This window comes from Aythya fuligula, chromosome 23 (genome assembly GCF_009819795.1).
Source record: "Aythya fuligula isolate bAytFul2 chromosome 23, bAytFul2.pri, whole genome shotgun sequence".
In the NCBI taxonomy this organism is placed as follows: domain Eukaryota; kingdom Metazoa; phylum Chordata; class Aves; order Anseriformes; family Anatidae; genus Aythya; species Aythya fuligula.
The window spans coordinates 3,217,635-3,237,705 of NC_045581.1; the positions used below are offsets into that span (position 1 = coordinate 3,217,635).

The 20,071-nt window shown below is 54.7% G+C and overlaps 1 protein-coding gene across 4 annotated transcripts in view; it reads right to left on the reverse strand.

The window, feature by feature from the left end:
• The window catches only part of PHACTR4 (phosphatase and actin regulator 4), a 67,138-nt gene that overhangs the window by 10,919 nt on the left and 36,148 nt on the right, over window positions 1-20,071 (reverse strand). For 3 of the 4 annotated variants that reach the window (XM_032202372.1, XM_032202373.1, XM_032202374.1), the window contains exons 3-4: window positions 2,353-2,529; window positions 1,803-1,883 (exon numbers count right to left, since the gene is read on the reverse strand). In XM_032202372.1, the coding sequence (XP_032058263.1) occupies window positions 1,803-1,883; window positions 2,353-2,529 (258 nt within the window). Of the gene's footprint in view, window positions 1-1,802; window positions 1,884-2,352; window positions 2,530-10,154; window positions 10,223-20,071 lie in introns of those variants that run through there. The other variant, XM_032202371.1, reaches the window with a different exon arrangement.

Below are 20,071 nucleotides of genomic sequence, written 5' to 3' on the forward strand. Positions count from 1 at the left end.
CCTTGGTTCCTGCAAGGAGATGGAAAACAGCTCTGCCCTTCCCTGAAATGCAGGAAGTGCAGACAGCAGCAAGAGGGAGTTTCCTCCCCGGCCAGGGCTGAAACTCAAGAGATGAGCTGGGAGCTTTTTATAGCAGCAATCGCCTCTGGCTAGCCGGAGTTTTCAGCCAGGGAGGCAGGAACAGTACGATCTTGCTTTTCCTTAGTCATTCACACCTGGTGTGCCCTTCTCCGGCAGGGAGCTGCAGCACAGCGCCGGCTCCTCGCTGCTCCCGCAGCCTCCCCCAAGGTCAGGGCCAGCAGCACGACCTCCCGGCCTCCGGGGTTCAAAAAGCCTCTGCTGTGCCTCTTCCCTACCTCCTTGCTCGCTCAGGGGGTTCCAGATTTATCTATTTTTTTTGCTATGGACTCGCCTAAGAGAATTAGCTGACCCTGTGAGAGCAGGTCGTGAAACTGCAAGGAAATACAGAAACCTACCCCCCCATCTCATGACCCTTCCAGTGTCTTAAAAACTATAGAATACAGGGATTTAGATATTGCACCTTCTAATCTAACCCCCCTGACAATCCTGATTGCTCCCTCATCCCTTGGGCTTGCACTTTGTCCTGGTTATAACCATCTCCTGCTCCCGAGGCCAGATCAGATGACTGCAAGCAGAAAACAATTCCACCTCTCAGCCACGCTTCTGGTCCAGCCTTACCGTCTGGAAGACCTCTCCTCTGTCATCTCCAGCGGGAAGTTTGCTACACGAGGCCTTTGATCTCCTCCACAGTTTCATCCTGTGACCTCCTACACTCGTGTACCACGGGGAATTCTTCCTCCAGCCCAGCACTCACCCCCTCAGGTGGCTGTAAGTGGCTTTTATTACAGGGCAGCTGCAAACAACCCTATTAGCTTTTACTTCGCAGCTTAGCTTTCAGTGGTTGGCTCTGAAAACCACCTTTTTTTTTGTAATTTTACCTCCACTTTTCCACTTGGTACCTTTCTTAGAAGAACCCTACAGAGAAGCAGCCACCCTTAGAAGAACCAGCGTGGGCTTAGCCAAAGCTAAGGTGGGCTGCTCTGCCACCGCTCCTGCCCTCTCCCTGTTACACCCAAGGGTGAACTGAGCTGGCTGAAGGGTTATTTTGGCAGGTTGACCCCAGTTCAGACAGCAGGGATGACAAAGTAGGAGAATCACAGAATATCCGAGTTGGAAGGGACCCACAAAGATCACCGAACCCAACTCCTGGGTCCCCAAAGGGCCACCCCGATAAAAACCTTCAATAAGCCACAACAGGGCCAAATATAATGCCATAGCACAAGGCAACCTGTCTGTAATTCCTCGAGGAAATCCCCCTACCCAAGGGCAGCTCCTGGCTCCTTTTTCCATGCCTAAAGCCTTCAATCCTGAACTCCGAGGTCAGAACCTCTCCCACGATGGTCAGTGTGATGGGAACAAGCCAGAGGTGCTGAGCCCAAATGTGCCTTAACGGGACGGGACGGGGTGGCTGGACGAGGACACGCACACGAGGGACAGGGTGAGGAGGGACACGCAGGACGCCTGCTGGCAGCAGGAAGATGTCCAAGCCAGGCACTGCTCTTTTTTAGGGACATCTTCCTAACCGGGCGGGCGGGCTGCCTTCCCTGCCAGGTGCACAGCGAGGAGGGCAAGACAGACAGACAAGAACCACGTCAGCAAGTAAGAGCCCTTAAATTTGCCTCCCCGAGAAGGAGGGCTGCAATCAAGGGGGGGTGCTGCCAGAGGAAGGCGAGCCACACAGAACACAGACAGGCGGAGGAGAAGCTCAGGTGCAGACTCACCCTGCTCAGGGTCTTCCAACAGAACCCCTCTTTTTACCAGCTCCTCTCTTGGCTTTCGCATAGAAATCTTTCGTTCTAAAACTGATAATTAAATCGGAAAAAAAAAAAAAAAAGAAAAGCACTCAGAAAACAGGGTAGGCTAGAAGTTCAAGACGATTTTTTTTTGTTTTTGTTTTTTGTTTTAAAGGCCTCTGGAAGAAGTAAAAGGGCTTCGAATTTCACTGCACTGCCCGGATTAATAGGAGGGTGGGAGGACTGCACGCCCAGGCCTGCGCCTCGCGCTAGGTTGGTGATCACGGAGCAAACCCTCCCTCCCCGCGGCTGCCTCAGGAGCTTCCTTCCAAGGAGGAATTTGCTCATCTGTGAGCACTGCTCCACGGCAAGGTGTTTCTGGGGAGCTCGCAGGTGCCAGCCCATCGCCCAAATCACGCTTTGGCTCTCACGTGTGCCGGCGCTTGGGCTCGTGGCCGTGAGCCGCCCTCAGCAGGCAGCGGGCTCAGCGCAGCTTCCCCAGCTGGAGGAGGGATTCCCACCCTGCCGCCCCCCTTACCTTCCGAAGTCTCCTTAAATTTATCGCTGCTTTTCTTTTTCCTCCACTTCCAAGGCTTGAAGATCTTGCCGAAGCTCGAGAACTTGCTTTTTCTCTTGGTGGGAGGCGTGGTGTCGCCCGATTCCAGAACATCGACCCCCATGCCGGCATCGCTCGGGGGGTGATCCACCTCTTCAGCTGCACGGGGAAGAACACAGAGGGATTTTTACCTTCGTGCCGCAGAGGACAGCTGCCATCTCCCACCAGCCAGCCCCTCGCACCCTGCGAAACGGCGACGTGTGCTCATGCAAAGGAGGCAGCAAGACTCCACGCCTCCACGTCACCCGCTGGCGTTTGGCTCGGGGAGACGAGGAGGGGGTGTCCAAAGTTAACAGTGCAAAGGGGAACCGCTGAGAGGCCTCCTGACGAACCGAGGGTTAGTTGGGGTTTGCCGTGCCACAGCTTCGCCCAAGGACCTCGCATCACCGCTGCGGTTTCTCATCCGCAGCTGGAAGCGACGGGTGCTAGACCCACGTCGGGACACGAACACGCAGCCCCCAGCCTGCAGAGCCCCTTTTCGTGGCCGTCTACGCACAGCACAACTGCCAGACCCGTGCTGGAGCTCCGTCTCGCTGATTTTTCCTCTCTAAATCAGGCCGGCATCGCCAGCCAAGAGCAACAACCACACAGGAAAGCAACACAATACGGGCCCGCGCTCCACCTACTGCACTCCGGGTCTCTGGGGAACAACGCAAGAAGGACACGGAGGTGGGAAGGGACGTGCAGAAAAACCCTGCCTTAGTGCAGCAAATTTCATAAAGGAACTTTATGAAATGACTTGGGAAGCGCAACCAGAGCACAAAACCCTGCTGGTGACTTCCAGTCCTGGCCCGCCTGGCGTTGCCGGTTCCTGGGTATGGGACGAAACACAAGGAACATAAGGGAACGCTTACAAGGGAACACTTACAAGGGAACGCTTACAAGGGAACGCTTACAGTCAGCAGAATCCAGCAGAGCCTGCAGGAAAAAAAATCTGAGCATGCACAACCTAAGTGAAGGCAGCTGGCGGGCTGCTCGTGGTCTTCGCCTGCAGGCTGCGGATCCTTGGCTTTGGCACGGGGTAAGACGGGAGCACCCCAGCCCCGTGGGAGCACAAACCGTGGGGAACGGCCTCGAGTCTTCCTCCGGTCCTACAAAGGTCCTGTCCAACACCCTGTGCCAGGCTGGGGTGCTGCCTTGCACATCGCCCTTGTGCAGCTCATGTTTGAGCCTTTGGGTCAAGTGTGGAGTCTGCAAACCTCCTGGGATCCCAAGGGCCCTTCAGTCAGCCTCAGGCAAGCCCCTGTGATGCGCCTGCAGAAAAGCCAACACCCCCTGGGCCAGGCGGTGAGTTCAGCCAGCAATCCCAGCTCCTGGGGCAAAGAGATTGGGAAAGGAATTTTAGGGGAAAGCCTCTTCGCACAGAGGGCAAGGAGCTGACACCGTACCTGTCACATCAAACACCCACCGAGGACAACAGACTCCAGTGCATAAAAGCAGACTCCTGCCAATGTGGGCAAGAGCAGAGGATGGGAAAAAAAAAAACAGAAAACCCCAGCTGCTGACTTTTGGTGGAGCTCTACCTGCAGCGCTGCCCGGTGTAGGATTTTGGAGGCTTGGGGCACCTAGGTGGGCACAGGGGGTCACGGCACAGCAGGATCCCAGCTTCTTGCCCTGAGCACAGGCAAAACAAAGACCAGTGGTCAGCAGGGAAGAGAAGAGCTCACAGCACAAGGGAAAATGGAGAATATTTCAGAAAGAGGATCCAGATCCCATGTGAGAAGTGTGGTCTTTAAGCTGTGATGGAGGAAGAGGAAAACCAGCCCAGGACAAATGTTTATCGAGGGGCTGGAGTGGCAGGGAAGTGACCTGCTGCTGTGCTAGCCAGCAGGGAAAAAAACTATTTGCAGAGCTGATTGTGGCCATTTCAGACTTCCCCCAAAACTCACAATCCTTCCAGTGCTGCACAGGTTTTTCTCCTCCTGCTTACTGGACTCCAGATTTCATGCAGTGATGGTTGAGGGGTTGGGAGTGGATTTATTTATTTATTTTTAACATAAAGTCATCCCCCTAACAGAAAGCTCACTCACAGCCAGTGAGAAACTGATGCCAGTCCACGTTTATTTGAAAAAAGGATGATAATGCAGTGTCTGAGCTTCTTCTTAAAAAAGCTGGCTTGGTAACAGGAGAGCATCTGGGTGGAACGTAGCAGCCGAGATGTCAGCACCGAGCCGCGATTTTGTGTGGTTCTATTCTGTGATTTTCTGCTGGGAGGGAGGGAGGAAGCAGGGACACACAAAATGGCATTTCGAGCGCCCAGAAACCCAGAGCGGAATTGTCTGGATGCTCAGAGGCACTTCTTCAGAGACCAGCACATTACCCCGAGTGGTACGTGCGATTTGAAGAAGCAGTATTCACGGCACTGCTCGCCAGGCACAAGCCGAGTGCTGAATTTGGATCCCAAGAGCCACCCAAGGCACTTCCGAGCCCACGTTCGGTGCCCCACACCTCTCCCAGGGGCAGCATCAGCACCAAAGACGGCCGTACCGAGCTCATTTCACGTGTGTGTGTGTGTGTGTGTGTGTGCGTGTGTCCCTTCTCTGAATCGCCCTCAGGAATGTAACCTATGTGCCCTGCCACCCGAGCCGTCGGAGTGCTGCGCTAAGCAGAACGAGTTATTAAAAGAAAACTCAACGGTCAGGTCCGCGGATTAATGAAGGGAGACCTCAGCGAGCTGCGGTGTCTCCGTTTCCAATTAGAGGGAGGACGAGGAGCAATCCCCCCCCGGTCACCTCCGAGCAGCTGGGGACAAGGAACGGGCACAAAAGGATGAGTGGGAACCATCGGGGACACGCCACGACCCCAAACCAGGCACAGCTGGAGGCAGCAGGGTGGGAAAAAGCCCACGTGTGAGCTTTATCCCATGGGGAAGGATCTGTTTCACCAGCTCCTGCAGCCCAGGCCTGGCTGTCGAACCCGAATACCAGCTCGGGGTGGAGTTTTGCACCAGGTGCCTGGCTGCCACTGGCTGCGAGCAGGCAGGTTAACACAACAGCTCGGTTTCGTCATGACATTCGCCATCGATATCTAATAACTGCGGGCTGGTTCCTCTGCCGTGCCGCGGCTTGTGCCGTGAATCAGGGCTTGACCAACACGAAAACACTGGGTTTTGGTGTTTTAAACACCCAGTTGTGGTGTTTTAGCACCAGTTCTGCCCAGAAACAGCCATGGAAGATGGGGGGCCGGGCACACCACGCACCCTCCCCTAGCGCACAGCCCCAACCCAAGTCGTTTTCACCGCCCCGTGCTCCCAGCAGAGCAAAACCCTCGCGTTGATGCCGTGAGAGCAGCTTCCTCCCCGCACACCCGGGGGCTCCAGCTCCACAGGGAGGCTGCTCAGGAGGGCCCGGGGTGCCCGATCCCTGCCGTGACACTTCCCCTTCCCACCCCATAATTACCGTGTGGACACAGACATTTAAAATAGCCTGCTCTGATGCAATTACGAATTGCCTTTGCTGCTAATTAGCAGGCAGCTCGGCAGCTGTAGGTGTGCTCTTGGAGCTGTACCTTCAACACCCTCCCTGTTGGTGACTGCTCACGTTGGATGGTGCTCACGCACCCCTGGAAAAGGAACTTTCCTCCGACCACAGCCCGTTTCCACCTCAAATTCCCACGAGAGGGTGCTCAGAGAGGGCACCTCGCAGTGAAAGGAGCCTTGGCAAGGCGGATTTCAAGGTGGATTTCTCCGTGCCTCTCCTCGCTGTCCTCCATGAGGGGCAGGAGGGTCCGAGGCTGCGGCTCATACCCAGGGCAGCTGCAGGGGAAGCACCGGGGATGCTTGGCAGTGGGGCTGAGAGAGGAACCAGACCCAGAGGGAAGGAGGAGAAGCATCAGGAGCTGATGCCTTCACACCCGGGCTGCTGACCTGTGTGGCAAGTCTGCGCCCAGGGAGCCAGCCTCACCTATGCCGCGGTCCCGGGCTGGAAAATGCATTTTAAATTCATGGGGAAAGGTTAAGCGAGGTTGTGCGGGCCTGGGTAAAGCCAGGGGAGTCATGAGAAGGTCAAGAGCTTTCCAGTAAGCAGGTCTCAGTGTGTCCCCGTGCCAGAGAACGAGCTGCTCAGCCCTTCCACCAAAGCCACGCGAAGTGCCTGTCGCAGCCAAGTGGCCCTGGAGTGGCCGGGAGCTGTCAGAGCACACCCCGACACCTGCAGTCCTCACCCAACCCTGCTGCACAGCCCTGGTTGAGGAAAAGTCCGTGATAAAACACCTGCTGAGACTTCAGTGCATTGCTGCCATGCCTCGGACAGACCCTGTGGGTCTGGGGATGGAGCCGTGCCCCGGCTGCTGCCTCCCTTCCCTACCCAAAGCCACTGCAGATCCCTCCGTAATGCTCAACGCGTGCCCCGATCCTGCTCCACCAAAACAAGCGGGTGAATTTGAGCCGTTTAAGCATCAGATCTGCGTTAACCCAAAACGTTTGGGCTGCAGCAGTCTCGGGAAGCGTCACACGATTGGCACGGGCTGGAGACACGAGGAGGCAGAAAGCTGCGATGGTGCCAGCAGCGAGGGACGCGGCGAGTCCAAGAGCCGCCTGGCCAGCTGGTCTTCCAAACCTCCTTCTGCAGACTGCGACGCGTTTAACGCTCCCATCTCACCACTAAAACCTAGGCAGAAATAAAGCTCTTCTCACACTGCACCCTGTGGGCAAGGGCACGGGGGGTAGGTGGTGGCTGCCGCGATGTTCTCCCAGAGAAGCCACCTCGGTGGCAGAGGCTGGAGACGTGCAGTTGGTCCCCAAGCTCGGCGCCCTCAGCACGTGGCTGCGGCACGGCACGTGTCATCTGTTCCCAAAGCTGCTGCCAGGCCTGGGGCAGCCGCTCCTGTTAAAGGTGGCAAAGCTTTCACTGCTCCCCTCGGCTCTCTGGGGTCAGACCGGCAGAGCCAGGATCTGCAGGGGCAGAGGAACACCACGCTTGTTCTCATGGGATGCAACAGCAAGCGGCTATCTAGCTGGCCTGCAGGAAAGACTGGCACATAAATACATCGGTCTAACAGCCCCATGAAGGTCCTAGGCAGGAGAAGCTGTCACAAGAGCAAATACAGTCGATCAACTCCCAGAAAACCCTTCTGTGCAGTGTGTTACCAGCCCAGAAAAAGGCACCGCAGAGGTTTCAGGCACCAACATGAACAAAAATCCTTTACTTCGTTAAGGGTCATCTCTCCTAGGGAGGATACCTGTGACACTACGAGACAGCTGGGCCTCTGGGGCAGAGAATTCAAGAATTAAAATCAGAGCCAAGCTGCATCGAGCGCAGGTCACTGCAGAACAGGGTCCTGGTGAATTCTGAAACCATTTCGACTCAGGCCACACACCATCAAAAGCCAGCAGGGCTACGGAGAAGTTTATTTTGTTTTGGGCTGACACACCATTACATAAACTGAAAATCACTTCAAGGCCCAAGTTGGGGACCCTAACAAAGCAAGGAGGATGTGAAGAAATCAAAGCAGCGGCTCCCAGATGCTGACAATTCATATTCTATTCCTAAATGCCTGGGAGGGAAACGGCTGATTTCCAGTGCTCATGAACAAAGTGGCACAACCCTCCTCTAGGGAGGGTCAGTGAGCCCCAGGACAGGACAAAAGCTGTTAGGAAAAGATGAGAACTTGCTGCTTTTCTCCCCAAAATGTCTCTGCAGACACCCGAGGGCTGGCAGAGCCGCCCTGAGTCCCAGCAGACGCATCTCACCCGCGGTACAGCAGGATCTCTGCCCCTGTCCGGGGATGGGAGAGCTCTTTAATTCCATCCTTCTGGACAGAGCCCCACGAAGAACACGCTGATGCTTTCTCATTTCCTTCTGGAGAGGACTCACAGCATGTAAATCGTGAGCTCCGGAGCCAGATTGCTACCGTGGACAAACCACATTTCGCACAGAGCCCATCCCTTACTGCAGCAGAGACTGGTGGCACTGGAGTGGTAACTGGTAATTAGCTCAAGCTCCAGGATTTCTGTTCACGAGGAGCTCACTGGGCGCTTCTGCCCCAGCCGTGGCCTCGAGGCTCGCTGCTGTGGGTCTGTCAATTCACGAGGCCGTGCTACAGTGTGAGTGCTTCACCGAAAGCCAGACGTCACCGGGACAAATTAGGCACTCGATGCCGCGGCAGCAGCTCCCAGCACCTCAATCACCTCCGTTCCCCGAGCTGTTGTGCTGTCCCCAGGCCTGCAGGTGCATCGGGAGCTTTTTGCTGCTCATTACAACCCCGACGTTACCGCACCTCGGGAGCACGTTTTGCAGCAGAGCCTGGACCTCAGGCTACAGCCAGAGCGCCTTGCGAAGCCCAGCCCGCGCTGCAACAAACGCTCCCGGTGCCAAAACGGCGCCGGTGCACGGGCCGCAGGGTTACTCAGCCTCCTCGTGCCAGGCCGAGCAGCTCAGAATGCAAAACGCTTTCAAGCGAACAGCTCCGACCCAACAAGCAAACAAAGACTCCTTTGATGGAAGCGCTGTTAAGGTTAGGGCATCAGAAAAGCGCTTTGAGTGAACGTTTCTAGCTTCCGATAGCAGCTTCGGAAACTTCACGCGCGCTTCCTGAAGGGTCTGGGGAAGACACAAATCCTGACCTTAAAGCAAGAGAAGACTGCGATCACAAAGCAGCCTCAAATAGTCCCAGCCCTCGGGTTTTGCACATTGCTGATCACCATAATCTTCCCCAGACCTTCCTTTTCACCAGCATCGTGCCAAAATTAACACCCCAGCCGTCTCTCCAAAGTCCCAATTTGTTCCGGAGGAGCTCCGCAAGCAGCACCACGAGCAAAGACCCGAGACCAGCTGCAGGAACCCCCGGGCTGCCGGCCTCCAGCCTCGGGCACAGCGCAGCATCATCGTGCCGGTGACCCCACTCCTCTCAAAGTCACCCCCAGCTCTGGTGCCTGGTGAGAGATGAGGCCGAGACGGGGCGTATCCATCCTCTACCAGCCCCTAAACCCAAGGAGATGCTGCCCATCGCCACGGAGAAGGATGAAGTTTTCTTCTCTCAATACCACTTATTTTTAGCAGCTCTTGAACAAGACCAGCCAGAGCGAACCGGGGGTGGGGAGCAAAGTCACCGCTTTAATCTGAGCCCTAAAAACGCTCGGGAGGTTCAAAGTCATAAAAGCGAAAAAGAATGAGAGAAATCATCTGTCCCTCGGGGAGCTTGCTGTGCACAGTGTCAAGTGTTTCTGTAAAAATCAGCTAATTTGGTGCACGGAGCAGGCAGCTCGGGCCGGGCAGCTGCCAGCCCTGGGGATGTGACAGCAGAAACAGATTCCAGCGCATCCCAGTCCCAGGCACGGCACCGGGCGGTGTTTGGGAAGCAGCACCGCTCCCAGAGCCTCAAACAGGGGAGGATCGGCTCTCCCCATGCACCAAACCCCATCAGCTAAAACTCAAGCCGAGAGCTACCTGGCAGAGGAGAGAGAAAACAAGCAGAGAGGCGACTGCCAAGCCCCAAAAGCGGGGTGCTGTGCACACAAGGAGGCAGTTTTATTCGCAAAGCTCGTGCCCCCGCAGCCACCCCTAAAAACCTGGGCTCGGAGCCTGCCCGCGGACCAGCAGAACGCAGCACCGCGCGGGACGGAGGAGAAAGGAAGGAAATGGAGTGATTCCTCCCGTTTCTCCTCCCGGCTCCCAGCCGGGCGCAGGTTACACAAGCCCCGCGTTGCATTCCTCCCCTCCCGACTCCTCCGTTTCACCTGCGGTCCTGCCCCACCGTCCCTCTCTCCCTTGCCCTCCATTACTCACCGAAAGCAGCCGGACTGACCGGTCTGGAGAAGTGCGGCTGCCCCATCCGATCCCTACCCCAGCGGCTCTCCGGGAGGCAGTGGGAAGGGAGAGAAAAACCAGCCGGGACCCCGGGAGAGCTCCGGAGCCCTTGGAAATGGTAAATCCACGGCCACAAATGGGCAAGGCTCCAGTGCTGGGCGAGCGCGGCGGCTACGGGCGGCGAGGCGGTGTCAGGGTGTGCGGTGAGGGTCCCGTCCCCGTCCCCCGGAGCCCAGGCACTTGATTCTCATAAATAGGCGCCCATGCCAGCTCCCCTGGCGCAGGAATGCCTGTCATTCCAGAGCCGCGCTGGCTGGGGCTGAAGCTCAGGAAGGGGAGGAGACAGCCAAGGCTCCAGCCACTGAGCTGCACAACCCAAATCATCAACACCCCTCGGTCCTTCCCAGCACCCAGCCCTGAAAGAGCTGGGAGCCAGGAGGGAGAGCGGAGGGGTGCCGAGAGCCTACCTGAGCCACGCACAGCCAGGGGGGGAAAGCCCCGTGCTGTAACACAGCCCTGGGGTTAAAGGGAATCACAAAGTGCCCCAGCTGCTGTGCACAGAGCCAGGTGCATGATAAAAGTAGGATTTAACAACAATTCCCCTCTCCGCTAAAGTTACCGGGAAGGTAGGAGGGGTGGGGAGAGGCTCTTCTCCTCTAAATTAAACAAAGGGGCTTCGGTAAGGGAAATAAAAGTTTATTTTTGATACACGCATCTCACCTCGATGGCTACGGTTACAAACGTCCCTCTCAGCATTTGCATCACAACAGAATTTAAATACTCCCACTGGATTCTGCTCTTTTTCACCCAAAGTTTGTGTTTGGGCTTTGGTGTCCTACAGACGCAGCGGGACGGGGCGACGTTGAAGCATTCAGCAGCTTTGTCTTAGCCCAGAGGAAACAGAACATTTTCAAAAACACGCAGGAATTCGCAGAAGTGACTAATCTGAAACCCGAACCCATCTGACACATCCAGGTTTCTCCTGGAAACGGTTTCAAACACCAGGGTTTGCTGCAGCCCTCGAGGTCCCTGCTCCTGCCAGGCCGGCAGCCGCGCTGCTTCAGCCTCTGAATATCAGCCAGGGCGAGCTCGAGACGAGCTCGCTGCTGCAGCAGTCCCAGTAGCGAAACACACACACACAAAAAGCTGCTATTTTGGGAAACAACAAAATCCAAGATTATCAACTGGGGCTGGTCCAGCTGGGAGCAGCGCACATTGGTGGAGCAACCAAAACGAGACCGCCACACGCAGGGGCAGCTCTGCAGCCACACCGGAGAGGGCAGGGGTCGTGGTGAAGCCTAATGAAACTCCACCAAAGTCACAAGGACACCTGGAAGATGTCGATGCCCTCGGTCCCTCCACTGACGCACCAGGCATCCAGCTCGCAAAATCCGCTCCTTGCCTCTGAAGCACAGCTGCAAAAACACAGGGGGAAGCGGGTGTGCCTCTGTGTGGCACGGCCAGCAGGACGGATGGACAGATGGACGGACGGACAGCAGGAGCAGGTGGAGGAGCACGGATCAGCAGACACGAGGGGGTGGACGAGCAAATGCCACTCTCCTCCCTCACACAGGACACATGCACAGTGCTGGAAGCGCTGCTCTTCTCACCCTCCCACCACCGGTCCCTGCTCAGCCGCAGTGCTCAGGCTTGGAGGCACTTTCCATTTTCCTTGTGGGCAATTAAACACACTGGTTATGGGCATGCTCCACCTCATTTCAGGCTCTTTGCTTCGAAACAAAAGGAAAAGCCATTTTAAAGCCATTTAAATATGCAGCCATCTGGCAGGGACCCACAAAGTTTGGAGAGATGGCTTCCAGCCTCTATCCAAGTCCCTGCATCAGCTGTCCTGCTTGGAAGGAGGTCTGCAAAACCCACCCGAGGGCTGCAGAGAGCCACACACTTGCTCTGTACCTGCCTGACTTCCCAGGAGATTGAAGCCGTTGCATTTTACACCGCATTTGCTGTGAATTAAGAGCACACAAAGCTGAGCCACAGGACTGAAGACACGTGGAAGGTGGTTAAAGCACAATCCTGTGCCTGACCCTTTGTTTCTACGTTAGTGGAACAGGAACCATTAGTCTGAGTTTCAGTGAGAGGGGTTTAAACCAATGCTGCACTCCCCAAGGATGCACAGCGACAGCTTCTCAGGCTCCGGTGCCGCACAGCAACTCGCCGGGCTGCGAAATCACAAGCTGCAATAAAGCACTTCCACATTGCTGTACCACTGATTAGGGCTAACGAACCTTCCTGAAGGGAATCTACAAGGCTACCTGGCAAAGGTGCTCACGTTAAGATGTGTAGAAGCGTACGAAAGGCAGGGCTGAGCTGCTCGAGGAGCGAAGAACTGCAGATCTGCACGTCACATCGCAGCCGGGTCTGGATTTCAGGTGCTCTTTAGGAATAGCAGCAGCAGCTCTTCTTGCTGGGGGGGAACAGCAGGAGAAAAATACGGGACAAAGCCGTGGGCCCAAGCCCTCTGCCAGTGGTGCACGAGGAGCGCAGCGCCCTGATGCTCGGGGCTCAGCCCCAGCTCTGCCAACAGCAGCCAGGGGGCAAAACCTCAGCCCCCAGCCAGCTGCACATCTAGGCTAAAGGAAAATCCACGCTTTGAGCAAGGACAAGTAGCAAATGCCCAAAATCCCCATCTGACATTGCCGTGCGGGAGAAACCGGCGTACTGCCGCTCCTCCTCGGGGACAGGCGAAGGCCTCCACGAGAAGGAAGAGCTCGAAATAGCAAATAGCTTTCTCCAGGAAAGCAAAAGGGGTCACCGGCTGACAGTCCCTTTGACGTTTCCTTCTGAAAATTTAGTAACCATGAAAGTCGCAGGAAAACGCTCTGGGGTTTCAGGAGAGCCAGCGGGTGACACGAGGTGAGAGGAGCGGTTACGGGCAGCGGACGCCCGCAGCAAGCAGCGGGGCACATCGCACACCAAAGCTCGCCTCTGAAGTTTCATTTCCTCTCCATCCAGGCCGGCATCCCATTAAAAACCTGGCGTTCAAGTGGCACTGCCTGCTTCCACACGCTGCAAAAGCAGCCCTCCTGGACTGGTTCACTTCAGAACCTAATGAACCCCATAATGAGTATTAGCTGCGCTAATAAAGCCGCTGCTGTTGGCATCTCGGCTCACACCGACGTGAAACGCCGCATTCATCCGCGGTGACTCAGACGTTTGTGCTCCGTGATTCAGCCGTGGGGACATGAGAAAGGACTCCTGAGCCATCCCCTCCCCGCAGAGCGGGCTGCGCCCAGCCGGCGATACTGGGCGTCCTCCTCCTGCCCAGGAAGGCCGGGGCTCCGTCCTCGACAAAAATGCACCCGCCTGACGCACGCGTACAAGCCCACGGCAACATTTTACCAGGGTTGAAATGAGAAAAAAAAGTAGTAACAGCACTAATCAGGACAGACTCTGCCGCAATTCCTTTGCTAGCAATCCTCAGTGCCTTCAACAGAATAGGGAGAGCATAAAAAAAACCCTACAGCAGCTCTGGCTGCCTACAAAACTGCCCATTTTGGGCTCGAAAGGAGCACGTGGAAGTTATTCATGACAGCAGCAGCCCAGCACGAGGAAGCCGGGCAGTCCATCTGGGAGGTGGTGAGCCGACACGCCGTGACGCTCTTCCTTCCCCCGGCGCGGCACCACGAGCCAGCCCCAGACCCGGCGTGGAAACGGAAAGCAGTTTATTTATAAGGCAGCTGGCACCGCATTGTTCGGGCTGGTTCGGATGAGAGCGCGGTGAGGTAAGCGCTCCCGAACCGCGTGATTTCCTCGGTGCTTCCCGTGACATTTCCAAGCGGGAAACTCCCATTTCCCAGAGCATTCCAGTCCCCACCAGTCCGCCCAGTCCGGGACATGGCGGTGCCGCGGTGGGGAGCCCAGATGTCGAGCGGGGCCGAGCACGGCTGGAGGCTCGGCCTCACCAAGAGGAAGGAAAAGCAAAGCAGAGTGCACACCACTGGGAAGTCTCACGGTCAAAGAGGGTGGCCAGGAGGAAAGGAGCTGCTTAACTAGAGGCCCAAGCAAAAGGAAGCCGTGCAGAGGGTTTCGGGGCCGGGTTTGAGGCCACGATACCCCGTAAATTGGTTTCCCAGCAGAGGAAACGCAGCTTTCACCGAGAGCCATTTCAGCCGGCGCTGAAACCACATCACCTGCAGCGCCTCCTCGCCCCTCGCTGCCACCGCTCACCGCGCAGGAGGGAGATTTTCCTGTTTGCAGGTGAGGGCAGGCGAAGGAATGCAGTCCTGGAAATTAAAGATTCGGTCACATCGTGGCTGGGTCGGTGGCTGCGGTGACTCACGGCTGTGCCAGCTTCAGGCCAGGGAACCTCCAGTGCCGCCAGGCTGCTCGCTGCAGCACCTCGGAGCGGCGTCACGGCCGCACTGGGCAGGAGCCAAAGGAAGCACAGAGCCAGGCTGCATTCCAGCAGAGCATCAGGCAGCAGCAAAGCAACAGCATATTCCCAACAGCGAGGCACTGGGCGGCAGGATGCCCATCTGTCACTCCCAGCTACATTATTAGGAAAACATTAAGCAAAAGCGCGGGGAAAATTACATTAATTATTCCATTGTTGGGGGAAGAGACAAACACGACGTTCGGCTTGGCTCCTCTTACACCTATTTAGAACTGCCCCCACACAACAGAACTGGGGTATTCAGAGGAGAACCTAGAACCTAAGGCTGCAAAATGCTGGAGGTAAGGAATGAGGAGATGAGCAGAGCTCCAGCACAAGCCAACCAAATGTCCCCCTCCTCTCCAGCCCCGAGCAGGCACTGGTTTGGGACTGGCACAGCACAAGCACTCGGTGCCCTTCCTTTGGGTGCCCCGCTCCCAAATACCTGGCAGCTTTACACAGACATGATTGAAATAACCGAGCCCTTCAGCAGCGAGGTCTGTCCTTCCGTGCCACCTGTAAAAGGGTGGGAGAAGCTCCTAAAGCACCACAGGGAGGCTGCAAATTCACAGCAAGAACGACCCCTGCTCTGATTCATCCAGCTCACGGTCCCACCTCTCTCTTCCTATCTCTAATCCTCCAGGACTGCAGAGTCCCCAGAGCTGAAAGCCTCCCTGCCCACACGCTCGCCGGGACGAAGGGCAGGATGAGCTCTATAAAAGCAGTTTCCTCCTTTTTAACGTTTCACAAAAATCTCAGCGAGCGCACGTGCTCCTCATTCCAAAACCCAAAAGTGCAGCAGCACATCTCAGGGTTTCCTCCGCCACCTCCAAGGGCCCATTGCAGAGAAGCCCCCTTACCCTTTGACACCTAGAGCGCCTCAGTCCCTGGTGACATTTTTTTTTCTTTTTCCAAATTCCTGCACAAAGCCGGCCAGTGCCAGGGCATCCTACCATCCTTCCCTCGCTTGGCTCCGGCCAGGGGGACGCACAAAAGCGCCTTGGTTTAGCTTTTTGGGGAACACCCAACTTCCACCGCACCTGCTCTGCTTTAATTATTGACTAGGCTAGAAGCTGCTCATTAAGATGCAAGGCGAGCTTGGCACACAATCTCAGCTTCTGATCATCTCCAGCAGATACGCTTGGAAAAGAAACCCAAGCTCCCTGCCACGGCGCAGCGTTTAAAAGGAGCGGCAGCAGCTCTGGCTCCAGCCCCTTAAATTTCACCACAAAATGCTTTTTTTTGCACCCGTGCGCCTCAGACCCGGTGGAAAGTTTGCAGTTTTTAACCACAGCTTCAGCATCACACACCAACACCGGGCTTTCAAAGCTTCCTCCAAGCGCGGTGCGTTTCCAGCACCACTTGGAGCAGCGCGGACCCAGCAGGTAATTACAGGTTTGACCTCCGTCTTGCACAAATATGCCTCCTGAAACAATGAGAATAAATATTTGCTCAATACGAGCAGACAGCTCCGAGAGGAACCATTCCAGTTTATCAACTTTGTGATTCATGTTGATACAAGCTTTATTCTCTATTTAAGGAACCAGATAAGGCTTAGGAAGTTCATCCAGCCAAATACGTTTCGTGGGGCCACCGGGGACCACCCCGGGCAGTGGCACGGCCAGCCCACGGGTCCCACCCAGCAGCGAGCCTCAGCCTCTGCTCTCCTGATATTTGCTGTTGCTCAACCTCTGAGGTGTCCCCGGGCAGCAGCAGGGTGAGAGATTGACACGGGCAGAGCGAGAGATGGCTGCTGGCGTGGCCAAAGCAAAGCTTGGGGTTGGGATGGGATGGGGACCGTCCCCTTCCTTACCCTTTTTGAGCCCCCGATTTTGCTTGGGAGAGGATTGTGAAAGGCTCGGGGGAGCAGGAGCCGAATGTGAGCTCTGTACTCCCCAAACCCCATCCCTTGCCTTCACACAGCGCCCTCCTAACAACCCAAAAAAGGTCCCCTGAAAGCAAAACGGGGCAGGTGCCTGTGCCAGGGGCAGAGGCGACCACGGCCGGCAGGGAGCTTACGGCACCCGCTGCCCCCAGCCCCGTCCCCACACCGAACGGCGCCTGAGCCGTGCCTGACTCACGGGCTGCAGAGACAATGCCACGGCCATTGTTTACCGCGTCAAGGACGTTCCGTATAATTAAAGGAAATGTCACAAGATGAGATAACGCCGACGGGTCGGGAGGCGCAGCTCGTGGTAGCCTCGCAAGAAGCTGTCTGTCCCAGAGGCCGTTTCCCCCATTGCACACACGACCCCTTGCCCATTGCCAGGAGCCTCAAATTTCACCCAAATTCACCCAAATCCCTCGCCCCGCTGGCTGCCCACTTGCTGAGTTTGCAGAGCGCCACGGTGACCCTGCCTGGTGTCCCCAAAAGGAGCTGCCACCCTAAATCCCTTCCAAACCTATTAGGCAGCACTCCTGCCTGCTCACGCTTGCACGTGGGGCTGCAGACAGCCTCCGAGCACTGCTGCAGGCAGGGCCCCAAGGACACAGGGCTAAATGGAAAGGGGAGAGCCGTGACCACAGCCTGGCACAGCCCCCACAGCCCTTCAGGACCGGCTTTGGGACCACCAGCAGCCGTGAGCTCCGCGAGGGCCAGCTGCTCCAGTATTTGCTCACCCCCTGTGGTGTAAATGCCTGAAGTAACTAGGAAAATAAAACTAACATTCACATTTTTAAGGAAAAGGTACAGCATTGAAGAGGCTTTCAGGGTAGGGCATAACTGCTTTATCAGAGCGTTCCCTAGGCTCCCAGCCTTAGATGCTATCGCGCTGGGGAAACTTGGTGTGCTAGCTCTAAGGAACAGCACGGAGCATAGAGTGGAGTGGAGACACCACGGCTAGGCTCTGTAATCAGATGGGACCTCAATTGTTCTTGTGCACACAGCTGCACTTTTTGCCACCCTAAGCCAAAGACCTGTCATGTTTTGACAAATGCTGTACCCTAGTGTACTTTTTGCTCATTATAATATCATTATAATACCAAAACACACCTCCATCCCAAAAGCTACCCGCCTCCAAGGTGCGACCACCCCTCACTGAGCATGCGCTCTGAATTCCTCGGAGCCTATTACTTTAAACGGAGACGGGAAAACTTTACACCAATCATAACTAAGATATGCTTGACTAGAGCCACTCAAGCTCCACCTAAAAGATAGAAAATAATATAAATTGGCCCAAGAGAAAGGGGATGTTAGGGAAGATACCACCGTCAGGGGAGATACCATCCCGAGGACAACATCCTTAGGACCTCCTGACTCCTGGGATCAGTCGACGGGCTGAGCCTCTCTTCCCCCCCCATTGGGACGCCTTTGGGTGAGATCTAAATACTTGCTTATAAATCTCTATAGAGTCTTTGATCCTTTTAACGCGTTTATTTCTAGGCTGCGCACCTGTAACATCCATAACACCTGTAACACCTGTAACATCTATAACATCTGTAACACCTGTAACATCTGTAACACCTATAAACACCTGTAACATCTATAACATCTATAACACCTATAACACCTGTGTATTTTATGCATACTAGCTTGCTTTTGCAGACAGTCACTATCGCCGGCAATCCAAAAGAACCTGATTATCTGTTGCTGTAATAAACCATACTTGATTGCATTGTGATAACTCTCATTGAGTGCAACGAGGGTGAGGGTGGTTATCCGTGATAGTTCAGTGTTCTGAATCTAACCAGACCCCCAGGCGGTTAATGCATTTTTGGTGAATGTCCAAGCGGACCCCCAGATGGTTAATGCGTTTTTGGTGAATGTCTGAACGGACCCCCAGGCCGTTAATGCGTTTTTGGTGAATGTCTGACTGGACCCCCAGGCGGTTAATGTGTTTTTGGTGAATGTCCGACTGGTTCAGTAACCTGAATCTGACCGGGCCCGTAACGGTTAATCAGCTACACCCCTTAACGCGACAGTAAAATTGGCGTAGTCGGCAGGATTGCTATGGATAAACTTCTGCAAAAATACAAGCGTGCCCCTTCCCAGGCGGGGAAGGAGTGGGCCCAAAGGTTTTGGAAAGATGAGGAAAAGGTGGTGGAGCGCATTGAGCAGTGTCAGGCTTCACGAAAGATTGGTCAAAGAAAGGGTAAAGGTGCGATTTGTGCTGTGTTAGGAGCCTGTTTGTCTTGTGCTCAGCAAGAAGCTAAGGAAACTCCTGCTCCCAAACTGATCTCTGATGCGGAACATACAGCTTTGAAATCAGAGATTGATGTGTTGAAGTCATCATTGGCCTTTGAAAGGGAGACGGGAAAAACATTAGGAATCAGAGTGGATAAACTTTTGGATGAAAATAATAAACTTTCCATTGAGAATGACAAACTTGTGATTGAAAATGATAAACTTGTGAGTGAAAATAATCATCTTAAACAATTGCTGGAGAGGGTTAGTCATCTGTTAAATAAAGTACAGCCTTGCGCTCCGGTGAAGCAGATTCGTGGAGTGCTGCATAGTGCAGAACCTGAAAGCTGGGACAGTGATTTCTGGTCTGACAGTGATGATGGTGTTGAAGAGATTTCTGATTCTGAACCTCAATCGATTTCCTTGAGACCTTTGGTTAAGACTGAGACTACTGTTGATGATAATGATGAAATCCGTACTACTGTGCAAACGATTCCGTTGTCACCAGCAGAGTTGGTTAAAATACAGGAGAAGTTCTCAAGGCGGTCAGGGGAATCAGAAGTTGAGTATGTGTGTCAAGTTTCTCTTGAAGGAGGAGATCGAATTATGTTGAGTGAGGAAGAAGCAGGTGGCTTTTGGGGACCTGGAGTGTTTTTAACCACCACACCAGGAGACCATAGCTACTCTATCACTGCACGAGCGGCATATTGGGCAGGTGGTATAGATCCCCAAGAGAGAGGGGAACCCCTGGAAATTAGAGCTACAGGCTATTCTGACCTGGCTGTAGCAGTACAAAAAGCAGCCTGTATTCAGGCGATATATGAAAGAGATGAATTTAGGAAATCCCCAATGTTGGCTCCCATTGATCCAGTTCGGTTAACTCCTCTCATTCGTGGACTCCCTGATTGTCTTAAGATGTTTGTAGAAAACACCCAAGATCACATACTAGCTGCTTGTAGGGATGATGATAGTGGTTGTAGGCGAAATCCTAACTCCCCTATTCCCACCTGGAGTGAATTGGTACAAGACATAGATAAATACGGATGCCAAATAGGCTGGATTAATTCATCCAGCATTAAATCCCAATACCACTCTCGGCGAGTCTGCCAAATCCACACTAAAAATCCCAGATACCCCAAATTCAAAGAGAGGTTCAAACCTAATAGGGAACAGAGTGAGTTGTGGTGTCGGCAAAAAAAAAAAACTCTTGTCCCCGGGGAGGGCAGTGAGCCACCCTGCTCAGCGGGCATTAGCAATTCAATGGCTCTCTAATGAACACTCTGACCCTATAATTGCCATTCCTGTTGAACCCCCAAAAATATTGGTAAATTTTCTTATTGATACCAGGACCCAAATGTCAGTAATTACACATGAGACAGC